The sequence below is a fragment of the Euwallacea fornicatus genome, chromosome 2, assembly GCF_040115645.1.
Source record: "Euwallacea fornicatus isolate EFF26 chromosome 2, ASM4011564v1, whole genome shotgun sequence".
Classification (NCBI taxonomy): domain Eukaryota; kingdom Metazoa; phylum Arthropoda; class Insecta; order Coleoptera; family Curculionidae; genus Euwallacea; species Euwallacea fornicatus.
Window position 1 is genome coordinate 3581465 of NC_089542.1, and position 13923 is coordinate 3595387.

Consider the following 13923-nt stretch of genomic DNA (forward strand, 5'->3'; position numbering starts at 1 on the left):
GGTTCCTCCTCTCCTCGAATGATACGAACTTCTCTAAGAATTTGTTTCATATGTTTGTTATTTAATCTCTCAAACGTAATTTTTGCACTGCTTTGTTGATTAATTACAAACAGCATAATAAAAAAACTCTAAAATAAATATGAAACTACAATAAGGTCAAAAAAAACTTTATTTTAAACAAATACATAAATTAGTGATAATTTTTTTACAGTCGGTAGCTGTCGGTCAGGATAGATACTCATTTCTGAACAGAATTGAACATTATATTTAGGCCTTATAAGGTATACTTAAAGTACAATATTTAATTTAATTTGATTTGATTGAAGGAAAATATTTCTTAAAACATTCATATGTGAACACTCTATACATCTGGAGAATGGCCCAATCAGATATCACATACTGGAATTCACAGAAATTAATAAAATTAGCTAAAAACTTGACAGATTTTTCCCCAGTATTTCCTGTATTCTAGTTTTTGATGTATACTAACGCATTCATTTATATCAATTAACAATAATTGTGAATACTACTTTACAAAACCAACTTTTGAGCAAAGTTTGAACGCCTCTAAAATAGTTTTTATATACAGAAGCTATTTCATTCAAAATAAACTTTAAAATATCTACTCAACTTTACTAAATTTATTATCTATGCAATATATGATATACAGTACGGCCGTAAAGTCAGTCCTTCCCTCTAAAATTTGAAACCTTCATTATAAGAAAATCAAATTCGAGTATACCTAACATTAGACTTATAAAATTAAAAAACCGTGCCGGACCTGAAACTGATATTATCATACATATTGAGAGGTTAATATTAAAACCCCTTTGCCCGATCAGTCTTCTCTTATCTTTTAGTATCCGCACTGCATATAGGGTGTCTCAAATTCGCTTGTCCAAATTTTGTACCTCGAAACTTCGTAGAAGTAAAAAACGGTTTAAATACAAAAGTATTAAAAATATAAAGGTATACTGTAAAAAAACCTTTAAACGTACGTCATAGCTCAAAGTGCATAGAATTCAATTTTTAATATTAAATAGAACCCTTTGTATATTTGAATTATTCGCAGACTTTTAAGATTGTTTCATTCGAATCTTGATGTTTAAAATAAAGCGTTATGGTTCTTTTCCTATTTTCGACAGTGATGACTTTCGTGACACCCTTTCGCATGTTAAAAATTGCTTCCATCTTAAAGCTTTTGAATCTAAATCCTTCCTCTATCTCTATGATGTCTCGAGTTAATTGCTGGTCAAGTGAATATGGGACAACCTGTACATATAATTACTTTGTTATGTACAACGTTATAAAACGTAATTTTCGTAAAGGAATAAAACACAACTTTATTACATTAATTACTGGGTTCTCCGACCTCATTACCTTTAAGCCAACAAAACAATAAAGCACTTGTCTTTACACAACCGCAAAGTAAACCTTTAGGGCCAATTGATCAAAGTACCTGCAGCTTTATCTGGAAGACAATTTAAATAGAAACCAAGAATCTTGCCGATATACTTTTATTATTTCATCCCTCCTATGAAAATTATCCCCCGGTAATGTTAACAGGATATTCAAATTTTGTGAAATTACTTACCAGTACTCCATCACTCGCAACAGTTTCTTATAAATATGAATAAAATTTTCCAACATTAAAGACATTATTTGAGGTGATTTGACGAAATGGAGTTCTTATATTAAAGACCTAAGAATAGCTACATTTCCTAGGTGTTCCTGACTTAATTTGACCCTTACTTCTACAATATTCCTAAACTTTTATTAATTATTATAGTTACAAAGACGTGAAGAATGTCAGTGAACGTAGTCATGTAACGTTTTAGTATTTTTTGGTTCTAGTATTATTGTAGAAAGGTGGGAGGGTACCTAATCTACTAAGGACTTCTAGCATGGAGCATTATTATCAGACACTTAATGTACTAAAGTACCTATATTCAGCTTTAGGTAAGACAATATGTCCTAGTCTTTAATAAGTTGCAATGTGACACAAATGGTTTCCCATGATCAATTCTAGTAACTTTTCACGGATATAACACAAGAAAAAAATCGGTATTTTGGAACCTTGCACATTTTTGACGGTATTGTGAATTTCAAGATATGTTTTCAGGATTTACTACAAAATTTACTTAAACAATCTGGAGAAATTTCGGAGAAAGAAATCTCTATGTTTATACATCGAATAGATCTGCCAAACAACATTATGTTTGTGGAGAAAGAGCCTGATATTTTGATTAAGCTGAATGTGGTTTGACCAACTTGCAAAACGTTGATGGCCTGGAGCTCTGTGTGCAAATAAAAAGACAGAGAAGTTCACCAAGGAAAGTTCGAAGAGAAACTGAGCGAAAATGTATTTGTGGGATTAGTAATTTTGTGGCTTATATTATTCACATTATTAAGTAAGTGTGATGGTAGTTCTTATATTTTTAACTTAGATTGGTAACTAGTCAACTATTTTGGTAATTGGTCGTTTTCACATCCACCATGCTACATTTGGCTACTGCTAGGACAAAATGACTTTTAAAAAAAAGTTAATAATCAATTTCACCTGGATGATATTAAATGTAGCTACCAATAATTGATCGAATAATGCTCCATGGTAAATTAACGAAGTTTACAAGAATGTATTACAAGTAGGTATTATTTATACAATCAGACAGTCTGTACATTTCACAGCAACCAGCAACGATCAAGACCGGCAGTTCACCTGAGGCTCAGTCTTGAAATTACTATCACTGCCATCGCCCAAACGAGACTGTTTTCAGGAGACATTGCAGCAGTACTGTTCGTATTTCCATGATGCATAGCAGCAGGATGCTCACCTAAAACATTGAAACTTTCGGAATGAGAGGAAGTCTGGGTTTTAACTAAGTGTGTACAAAAAAATATTTAAAAGATAATTTACAACTTTAGATAGTAAATTTGTAAATGGCAAAATTATCAAAAAGTCATGTAGAAGACACGTAAAAATATGTACAATTTTACAAGCAAAAATTAAATTTAACATTGGTATTATGGTGAAATTTAGCTTTGTCTTTGAGGACGGAAGCGCGAAGGTTTTCAGGGCCCCAGTGTTATCCAAACTTCTGACACACTCTATATATAGCGCAACCGCACTAAGATACCGTTCCTTCAGGAGCAAATCACTTTGAAGTGTCATTTTTGTACAAGAATCTAAACGCAATTATCTCTCAAGAAGCTGTCTTATTGCCACACCACGATGCACCCCAATGTGTGTTGAAGATGTGATACATGTGAAGATACTCCTTAGGAACCGTGAATACGCTTGCACTCTATTTGGACCATACAAATGGCTAGTAAAACTTGGTAGATTATGTTCGATTGATGGCATCTCAGATCCACTGAAGATTGATAAAGAGAAGTGGTGCCATGAAAGGATTCAGTCCGTTATCTAGGACTAAAACTGGATGAAGGACTGATATGAGGTCACCATGCCAAAACCGCTGCTGTTATGGCCCCTTGTGTGCCCTGTTTAACAGCAAAAAGTAATCTATCCGTGAAGGTAGAGCTGCAGACGATATGGCCCATTCATAGATACATAAAAAAAGAATAGCTAGGCCAATCAGGGAGAAGGGATTCTTAAGCTAGCGAGTACTTCAACTCCTTAGCACAGTTTCAAATTAGCTGTGCTGTTATGCATTGTGTTTATACATTACAACCGACTCTACAGGGTATTTTTTCCCAATTTTGTTGTTTGGCAATTTAAATCAATTCCTCCTGTTTTTCTTCGTGTTCAAACGAGAAGAAATACACGGCCTATGCCGAGTTTACAGACTGTTTATTTATGAAATTTTAATTAACGTAAATTAATTATTTTACTTTAAAGAAGTCTTCCCACGACGCTGAATATCTTCCACTGGGCTGTTTGTTGTTTAGTTAATTGAAAAATGAAATAACAATCTTCCCGAATTGTGGTTTTCAAGTCGACTATTATTCTTAGGGAAGGTCTTCAGCTTTGAATATCTTCCTGTGGGCTTGCTTTTATACGATTCATTAAACCTCCGCGCTGAATATTCCAGAGATTATAATCTGTCTCGTTAGATATTAGATTCCATTATTAAGTAATTTATTTTCAATATCTTGAGAAATTACCAACTCTAAAAATAAGGCGTGGCTCCCTGTATCTCATCCGTAACGCCCCTGACTCATTATTTGATAACCGTACGCTCCTGCTCTATTAATATAATATCAAAATTTTAACCGTCACCGTCGCAATGTGCCGTTGCGACTTAATTAATTAATGTTTAGCCACACTACTTAATTAATTAATCTTCGTGCCTTTCTCCCTTCGTCCAGTGTTGCTATTCGTGCTTCGCAATTATTTACTCCTCTGATAAACCTATTGTTCGTCTATTCGTTATTTCCATCTTATGCAAGGAACCCTTTCTTCACTGTCTGCATGTTACCTTATGGCCTACAGTGTGTCCAAGATTAATATGTGGGATCTCGTAAGCTTATGAGATGTCGGCTATCCTTATCTTGCACATACTGTATATGCGTTCCTTTGCAGCTTAAGCGTGATTCTATACAGAAGCGTCACTCGCGCTTCACTCAAATAAAGTTCAAAAGTTGCTGTATTGAAAAGTAATCAGTGTGTTCACACTAAAGTGAGCGTCACGGTCGTATGCACACAAATGGGCGCCGCGCTCATTTGAGCGTGAGTGTGAGCGTCCCTTGACCTCTAATATGAAACGGGCTTAATTCAAAGGGCGGCCCTCGATATTTACAGGAACCTGAACCTTCACCGCAATTGAAATTGCAATATCCACTAAAGTTCTCATAGTCGAACATCCGGGGAAAAATCCATCATCATAACGGGAGATTCGAGAAAGCGGGGGAAAGTTGTTCTGATTAAGTGTTACATTTTTAATTTTATTTTGGTCAATGTGCTTTTCTATGAAGTATAACGACAAATAATAATTAAGGGCGTAAGTAATAAAACACGTTTCAAAGTGGGTAAAAGAAATGGAAACCTTAGATAATTGAGAATTGTTCTGTCCTTAATAGACTTTCTACGCTACTTAATTTTGGAGTCCGTTCAAGTAGGTGTTTGGTCGGCTGGAATTATTTCGACGAGCACTTCTTCCGGTCACTCCGCATTAAATTATGTATGTTTCAAAAGATAGTCCTCCATGGTCAGTTTAGATTCCATCCGAGCTCGATAGTATCCAATTTTTTGAGGTTTTACCCTACAGGGTTTAAAAACTGATTCGAACGCTAAATTATGTAGAAAAATATAATATTGGGTTAGCGAGTGAATACATTTTTTTAGGATGTATAATAATTCAGGTTCTTACTAAAGCGGTAGAATAAGTAAATATTATTTCAGTAATATATTACTTTGCCTCGCAGTGTTTACTTGCACTTCGTCCGGCCAAAGGCAATAGAGATTGCAATATACTCCAACCCCTTCCATGATATGATAATTTCCCGAATTCAAGCAGCACAACGATAATTCTTCCCAAAATTATCCAATTCAAGTTTATCAACCTTATCCAAACACTTGGAGCAGTTAATTGACGAGTTAATAAATAAAGCTTCATTACGTACATGAAACGTTTTATGTCCAATTTTGCAATAATTTCGTAATTAACAAATTTACTTTTTAAGACAAAATTGCGGCCTTTGAAATACCCTACTGGACAATACTGTGATATCCGATGTGCCTTTACAACAAAAAAATCGCTGTAACTACCACTGATTTAGGTCAGAGGTACGGCCACACATTGTTAATATCGGATGTAACTAGTTACAAAATCCAGGCATTAATCACAAAAAGTTTATGTACATCAGAAATATTCAGGCACTGTTAGTTCCACATTAAACCTATTTGTTATCAGGAATAGAATGATTTCGCCTGTTATATTGTATGCGGAATAAGACCATGAAGAACCAGTTTAGAGCTGCAAAATATCTGTATGATATAGAACCCTTTATAGTAAAATCAGACGTAATATTTTATTTAGAAATCATGAGTAATACATTTGCTTATCCAACAAACGAAAATAAAAAACGAATTGTGATGAAATGGAATATGAGAAAATTTATCTGGAATGACGGCACATTAGCACTGGTTTCGTTGTCAAAATGGGAATTTATAAACAGCTTACTTTCTTAAAGTTAAAGTTAAATTTAGTAATAAATTATTCATTATCAAAATTGAATTTTCATTTATAAATTAGAAGAAACTCCCTATATTCCAAACTCATCAATAATCAAGGCTAAAGATAATGACGTATCTTTTGATCCGCGATCTTGCCTTTGAGTTGTTCGAACTTGTCTGAATCCTCACTTAAACTCACCTGTGATCACATATAGATTTGTATCAGCTGGTAAAGCTGCAGTGGGCATACAGGAGTACTTCCCAGAATCAGACCAGTTAACGCTGTTGATATGCAGTTGGGATGTTAATGCCTCCTTCCAGGTGTTCTAAAGCGGATTTATTTGGTTTACTAAATTATCCTCAAACCCCAAAGGAACACTGACGACTATATAATGAAGCGAGCAGGGGATGAAATTAATAACGAATATATTAACTTAACATAGCTGTATTCATTTTTGCTGTTTTTTTTTTGGTTACGAAGTGTATTTAAACAGATAGCTTGCAATTTAAATTTCCTACCTGAATTTGTATTCGCTGTATTTCGTTACTCTCTAGGGGTTGGAGAATTTTGTTATCCTTGTACCAATATACAGTGTTCAAGTCATGTGGTCCCTGTGCTACCTTGCAAGTGAAAGTTACAGAACTCCCTTCTCTCACGTGTAGGTCAGCAGATCCTAGTATTTTGGCTTTGGATTCTGTAACAAAATATCATATACACTCTCGTGTTTCGTAAAAGTTCAAAAGAAGCACTAATTGGAAAATTATATATTTTCACAATAATCGTAAAATTTTAAATGAAAATGCTCGTCAGAACTTGTTAATTTAAACAATGGAAAATGTTAACAGTAAATTCGTAGCATTAAAATTTCTTTCTAAAAATAATTACATCAGGTATTCCACATCGATGTACATATTTATTAACGCAATTAATCTTTGCTTGAAAAAAGGAAAATATTCACTATTTCAATTATAGAAATTCAGAATTGTGTTTACCATATATTATATAAACGTTAACTATAAGTAATTTCACCATTGATTACTTAATAGGAATTTGTATATCACTCGCATATGAGATGATTATTTAATTTTAGATTATCTGCACGCTAATTGAAATGTACGTCAGGTTTTGGGCGAAAAAACATGATTTAAATTCATCAGAATCTGAGAAAAAAAAGCCTGAGGGAATCTGAGAGTACCATCTGAAAAATGTTTAATGTCAACGAAGTACATAAGTAAGTATCGTGATCTATTAGTAAGTGAAGATCCTGAGAAATAAAGTCTGATTTAAAATTAAATAAATATTTGCGGCATTTTAAGTATTAAAGTACTATAAAGACTTTATTCTAGAGAATATCCAGGAAATCTCAGGATCATCGGAATAAAAGTTAGACAGCATGAGCCAGATAGGTCCGTTTTGATACTTGATCCTTAAAATTTAACATAACTTTTGCCCCATACAAAATTACACCATAGTATTAATTGTAAATACCATATCCAACAAACAACAGAAGCCTGCTTCGTTTATAGCTGCATCGAAACTTTTAATTAAAACGTAATTAAATAACGAAATACATTCCACCGAAATCCTTATGAGTCATATTAAACAAACCACACTGTAGGGTATTTACAGGGTGTTCTATTTTCGATGTAATTGAAAAGTTTCAAGTATTATCCGAGTGGAAGGAGGAAAACCGCAGTCGGAACCCTTGGTCCGATTATTGAACCAATTTAAATAATTTAAACAGCATTCTGACATCTCAGACTGTTTGGGAGATACAAGGTGTTTTTCGTGTCTTGTCATCTTTTTTAAGCCCCATAACTTTTTTGTCAGTAGATATTTTTAATTTTTGGCAACAAACATCTTTTGTGCATTTTCTTATATGCAGTTCAGTGGCGTACTGATGATTTTTTTCTAGTTTAATATGTTTTCGAGTTACAGATCATAGTTGCTTTTTATAGAAGTTATAGTTGGTCATCGATCCACTAACTAGACATTTTTTAAGCTTTCTGAAAATATGTAGTTCCATATATTTATCTGGATAAGTAAGAGCATTTTAAACGATAAGTTAATTGCTGAAAGCAAAGATGTCGTTTATAAACTTTTTGAAGAAAATCTGATTACTTTAAAAATGCCCGTTATTTATTATTAAACAAGAAGGACTAAAACTGGTTATTTAGGGTAAATATCGAATCTTCGTAATTTCGGTGGGTTCTGTAAGTATCAACCGCCGTAGACCAGTATTTTGCCCTATTTTGGTTCGTCCGAGGACTCAGTGGATCTGTTTTATATAGATCAATAAATCGTACAGTTTGTCTTTTCTTTTGAATATCAATTGTTAAATATATCAAATAATTATTACGTAACAAATAAATTCTGGCATAGAGCATAAAATTGTTAAAATTAGATACATTTATTTCTCTGGATCTTTGTATAGAAAGATTTTTAGAAAATTAGCTCGAAAAATCGGAAACATCGTTTTCCGTATCTTAAACAGCTTTTCATGTCGAATTTTAATCTCCTTTAACCAGACAAGTTTCCAACATTTGGGGCTCACAATCTGGTTGTTTAGAATCATTTGGCGTGTTTCAACCCATAATAGATAGGAAACATTTTAGGAAAGGAGCTTACACTTCAAAATTCAAGCTCATCAAGGAGATAAATCTCCTGGTTATTAACGTTTTGGGGTCAGTAAGGTATTTAGAAAGTAATTGACATTAATTGTTAGAGATTCAGGTAAATTAGACATTTCAGAATGCAATCGCAGCTCGCGTGGAAAGCCACAGTTTAATAATTAATGACAATTAGTTAGATGCATTAGGCATTAGTTTCTAGTATTTGCCAGTACTCTAGAATTTAATCAATAGAGTAACATGTAGGAAGTATATATCCTAACCTCTAATATGTTAATTATGACCCTGTCTATATCGATACTAAGAATTGCGATTAGATATTTGAAGCACTTGTGACATACTTGCATTAACAACTCGATTGCAGTGGAAATGTACCCCAGACAAGTTCCATTTGATGAGGTCCTTAAGTCTACAAGCATAACTTCGTGTTAAAAGTGGTAGATCACTCCTGAATATAGATTGATGCGGGCCGTGAGTTTTCAAACAAATCTATTTTTAGAGTTTAAATGGGCATGCTCCCTTAGTCTTTGTCTAAGTCTTCATCTTTCGAACTTGGAAAAGTTATATTTGTGGAAATAATAGTAGAGTGCACGACAGTGTTTATAAACCCTGTTTGTATGCAGATATACATAGGAAATATTACTCAGTCCCGAGACCGAGACAGCATAATGCAGTATTTTGATCTATATAACAGTAAAACATACATTTTCAATGAAACAAAAAATTGTGAGTAATCTTACATTCCTTTTCTCTAATTGAATATGATATTTACTCGCTTAATTCATACATAACATCCACCTCAATTCCATCCTTTTCCCGTAAATTTCACGTCAAAACAGAAACTACCAATAAAATCTCTCAAAGGTTACATTATTCAGTAAATTGTCTTACACTTTTAAAACACAATCCAGCTAAAAGGGTGACAAAGGTCAATATTTTCTGAAATACAACTTACATAAACGACCACGTTGGAGGCTCTACATACAATTAAGTCATAAAATTTAAGATAATATCGGCCCTTTGCAGGGGCAAAGCCTTCAGGCTGGCCCAGATTACATGGAAAATTTGGCGTAAGATTTAGTGAGGAAATATCAATTAGGATGAAGGCAGCTTGCTTATGCCTTATCACTTTGAGGGTAAGTGGAATTTTAACTTTCAAATTTGAATTTAACGCTTTTGGATTATTAAATTTTGAAGTTTTGACGTTAAATTCAGTGAAAGCTTATTTGGTTCCTCATAATTCAATGCTGAGTTGATTAATTAGAACTTTGAAAACCTGACCACAGGAGTAGATATTTACGTTACCAGTAATGTTTCGCAAGGTGCACCATGAACATTCCAGGGTGAGCCGTAAGAGCGTCTTGAAAACTTAGATAGCAAAGTATACTCAATTATATTATTGTACCTGGTACTGTAATGTTCTTGATGAGCTCTTTTACGCAACTCTAACTAGGAGTCTAGCAATGGAAAACACTCGCTTCTACATCTAAATTAAATTAAACATTTTTCTCTTATTATGGCCATAGTAGGCACCAGTTTAAACCCAAAAGGCAATTTTAAATGTTTAATATATTCACTTTTTTGCACGTAAATATTCAAATATGTGCGAAATAAATTGCAAATGCACTTGACACTGACAGGTTTTGATAAATACCTCATCGTGCCCGATTGCGTCAGAGTGAGAAATGTATGCAAATATTGTCGTATTTTCAAGAAATATTATTTGTTTTGATTACTTTAGCTGATAAATTATGCGTTACTTACAACTTATATTTGATTCGATTGCCCAGTGACGTCCAGTAGGATTTTTTCCGCTCGTCGTAACAGAAATATATTTCGAAGAAATTTTCAGAACATTTGCGGCATGCTTTTTACGATCAGTGCTTCGGTTTAAACTATTAATTGACTGTTACCCGGGAAGTGGACTTGATTAAGAAGAAATCAGTTTTCTAAATGGTGACATCCTTGTTAAATCAAACAATAGCAACCTTCCTAAGTCGAGCTACATATTTATATAGAATGCTACATAAAGCGTCGGACTCCAAGCATACAAAATAATAATGTATTCAGTGTCCAAAAATATTGATTTAAAGCATAACTTGTTCGATCAATAAGATGAATAAAGAACAAAGATAATTATAATAAACAAATAAGCTCAAGGCAGTGGGGATCATATTGGCAAGTTTACACAAAAATGAGAACAAAATTATAGGCTCTTTGCCTTCGCGTGTTCTGAAACAGGAATAAAAGCATGAAGAGTTTCCTTTCTCCTAAGTAATCCCAAAATTATTAATGAAAAATTTAAATAATTGCTCCGGGGGATTACTTACTCATATCGATAGCAAAGTTTCGCTTAGCTGAGAAAAAATTGAATTCTGAGGAGGAAACTTATTTCTTCTCAAATTACATCGGTGTATTCGATATTAATTGATAAATTGGCATTATTGACCATCTGAACAGTTCTTACTGCTCCAACATTAAATTATCTACACGCACCTGCAACATTTCAGAAAGTGATATGCCATGATTTAAGCCATGTCGGCTTAGTCCAAAAGTTGACGGTTTGCAAAATAACAGAGGTCAAAATACCAGACTGGCTTGTAAACGTGTTGATTTAATTAGGAATTTATCAAGCTTGAATTTTTAGAAAATTATAAAAGTTGGAAGGACGTTGCCATATTACTTTTTATAGCATGATTAGTTTCAGGAATCAATCTTGTTCAGGAAAATTGCAGTTTGACTGTTAGAAAGCCAGAGCAGTGTTTACCAGATCATCAGAGTGATTTATAGGCATTTATCAAGTAAGTAATGCATTTACAAATTTTCCAGATATAAGTTTTCAGGAAATTAGGACTATAAAATTAGAATGCCTACGCTACATCACTGCTAGAAACAGCACTACCGTAATAAAATTTAAACTACTCAATTAGAAACAAAAACAGGAGCCAAATTTTGTTTAAATATTAGAATTGCTCCGAGTTATTAAAAGAAAATAAATATAAGTGAAATTTTTGGATTGATCAAGTGGAGTTCTTCGCAATATTTTTATACCGTATCTATTTTGCTGCTATACATATAAAGCGTTAGTGAATGCAGTATGTCTTAATCCGAAAACGTTCATGTCACAAAAAGGGCTGGTTTTTCAATTAATGTGCCCTAAAAATGTCATTTCTACCATATTGTTTGTAGGGACGAGGCTACATTGTATTTTTTTTTATCGAAGAAGGCAGTAAATTTGCTCGTGTGCGTGTAATTTACGTCTTCCAAAATCTCGTAGAACTAAACCCACCTTTGAATTAAGGCGTACTGCTTGCAAACTAACGACGCCAATCGATTGTTGACAACGGAAGGGGAAACGCTAGTCTGTCTCGCTCGCACTTAACAATCGGCCTGATTGCCTCTCGCTTGCACTCACTAAAACTCCGTGTGCGTAGCAGTGAAAAGGTACGTTATCAGGAAGACATTGATACTCTGTGGTCTATGTTTTCGGGACGCCCTGTATATTTTACTGTTTTAAATTTCAACACAGAGTTCGGTGCAGAATATGAGCAACAGAATGCACCAGCAATCAGTTAATCACCTTCCTCTTCGTTAAACTTCCTGAAATATAAAGTTTCTGTTCGATCCATGTGTATTGCTTTACCTGATTTTCAGGTAAAGTTTCATACAAAAGTTTCGATTTCATTCCGAGTTATTTGGTTATTTGCTTAGGGTTTTGCATCCAATTAGCATGATTTGAAATGTAATTATCTGAATGAAATTCGTTAGGTAATTAAGTTCACAACTTGAAGAGCAAACGGATACTTTTTTTGCGTCCAACTTTCAAGTAGGAATTCATAGGAAGGTTGATGTTAATTTGATCAAATTAAAAAAATATTTTCGTGGAAAAAATTAAGGAATGTGTAAAGTATTCGGAATCCGATGTTATGAAATTGATAAGGAAGCAAATGTTTTGTTATAAATTATTTCAATGAAAGAAATAATATTCTATAATACATGAGAGGGCCTTTCAAACACGAGCCACATATTGTACAACACCACGTATAGCGGATAATCAACACGAGGTTTAAAGACTTTCATACACGAAGATATCTTATAATAACGGGTGATTATTAAAAAAACTTGCAGTAAACGGTGAACCGTTAACAGAGGACATACCATCAAAAACCTAACTTACAACAGATTAACGAACGAATTTATCCAAGAGACGCGATTGACATTTTCACCGTAATTAAAATTTTCTTTTAATGGTCACCCTTTATTAGTATATATGAATTCCTTCAAAGCACACACGGCATTTGTAAGACGCACGCGCGTTATGGGATTTTTTATACGTAAATGTTATGTAATTTCCTTTTATTATAAATGCATGAATATTACAGCTAATTGATTACTTTAGCCGTCGAAAAATGTTATGAATTTGTCAAAGTGTTTAGATATGTTGCAATTAAATTTTCTACTATTGTGTAGCTAGTACTAATACACAAAATTTAGTGCGTTTTTGGTTTTAGCTTTTATAGTTAGCTAGTTTCCAAAATAATTACCTCAAAATATTATTTTTTTAATATGGACTTAAGTATATTTGTGCTCATTTTGAAGATGGTCATTAAGGGCTTTTTAAAGATATGTATATCACACGATAACATTTTTCAGAGTTTAGCATAAGAAATCATTATTAAAGTGTTTTATAAATATGAATGGAATTTTAAACAATAATATTTTAAGAATATATTACAATTTTAAGATTTTAAATTAGTTATTTACTCGTTGATGGACAAATCTGTAATTAAATTTATTTCGTACACATTTATAAAAAAACTTTGATAATGAAAAGGTTATCATATCGAACATCGCTGAGAAGCTATTAATGAGCCCTTTCAAAATATGCCAAAATATACTCAAGTCTATAATTAAAAAAAAAAAAGTTGGGGTTATTATCTTGAAAACTAAGTTAACTATAAAATTTAGAAAATCGCATACATTAAGAGTTCAAAAATGTATAAAACTTTTGTATGAAACATTTTTTGACAAATTTTTTGTTTTCGATTTATTATGAAAATTAAATGTTGGCAACACTGTTTTCGAATATTAACAAAGTTTGAAGTTCAACATATATTCTCTGATTTTATCGACCTCGTAGCTCTCACCGTTTAGGA

At 33.1% G+C, this 13923-nt stretch overlaps 1 protein-coding gene across 2 annotated transcripts in view; it reads right to left on the bottom strand.

The window, feature by feature from the left end:
• Nucleotides 1–151: 151 nt before the first annotated feature.
• The window catches only part of LOC136348793 (limbic system-associated membrane protein-like), a 136745-nt gene continuing 122973 nt past the window's right edge, over nt 152–13923 (bottom strand). For both annotated transcript variants that reach the window (XM_066299932.1, XM_066299938.1), the window contains exons 5-7: nt 6656–6831; nt 6336–6462; nt 152–2834 (exon numbers count right to left, since the gene is read on the bottom strand). In XM_066299932.1, the coding sequence (XP_066156029.1) occupies nt 2716–2834; nt 6336–6462; nt 6656–6831 (422 nt within the window). In that variant the 3' untranslated portion in view covers nt 152–2715. The remainder of the gene's footprint in view (nt 2835–6335; nt 6463–6655; nt 6832–13923) is intronic.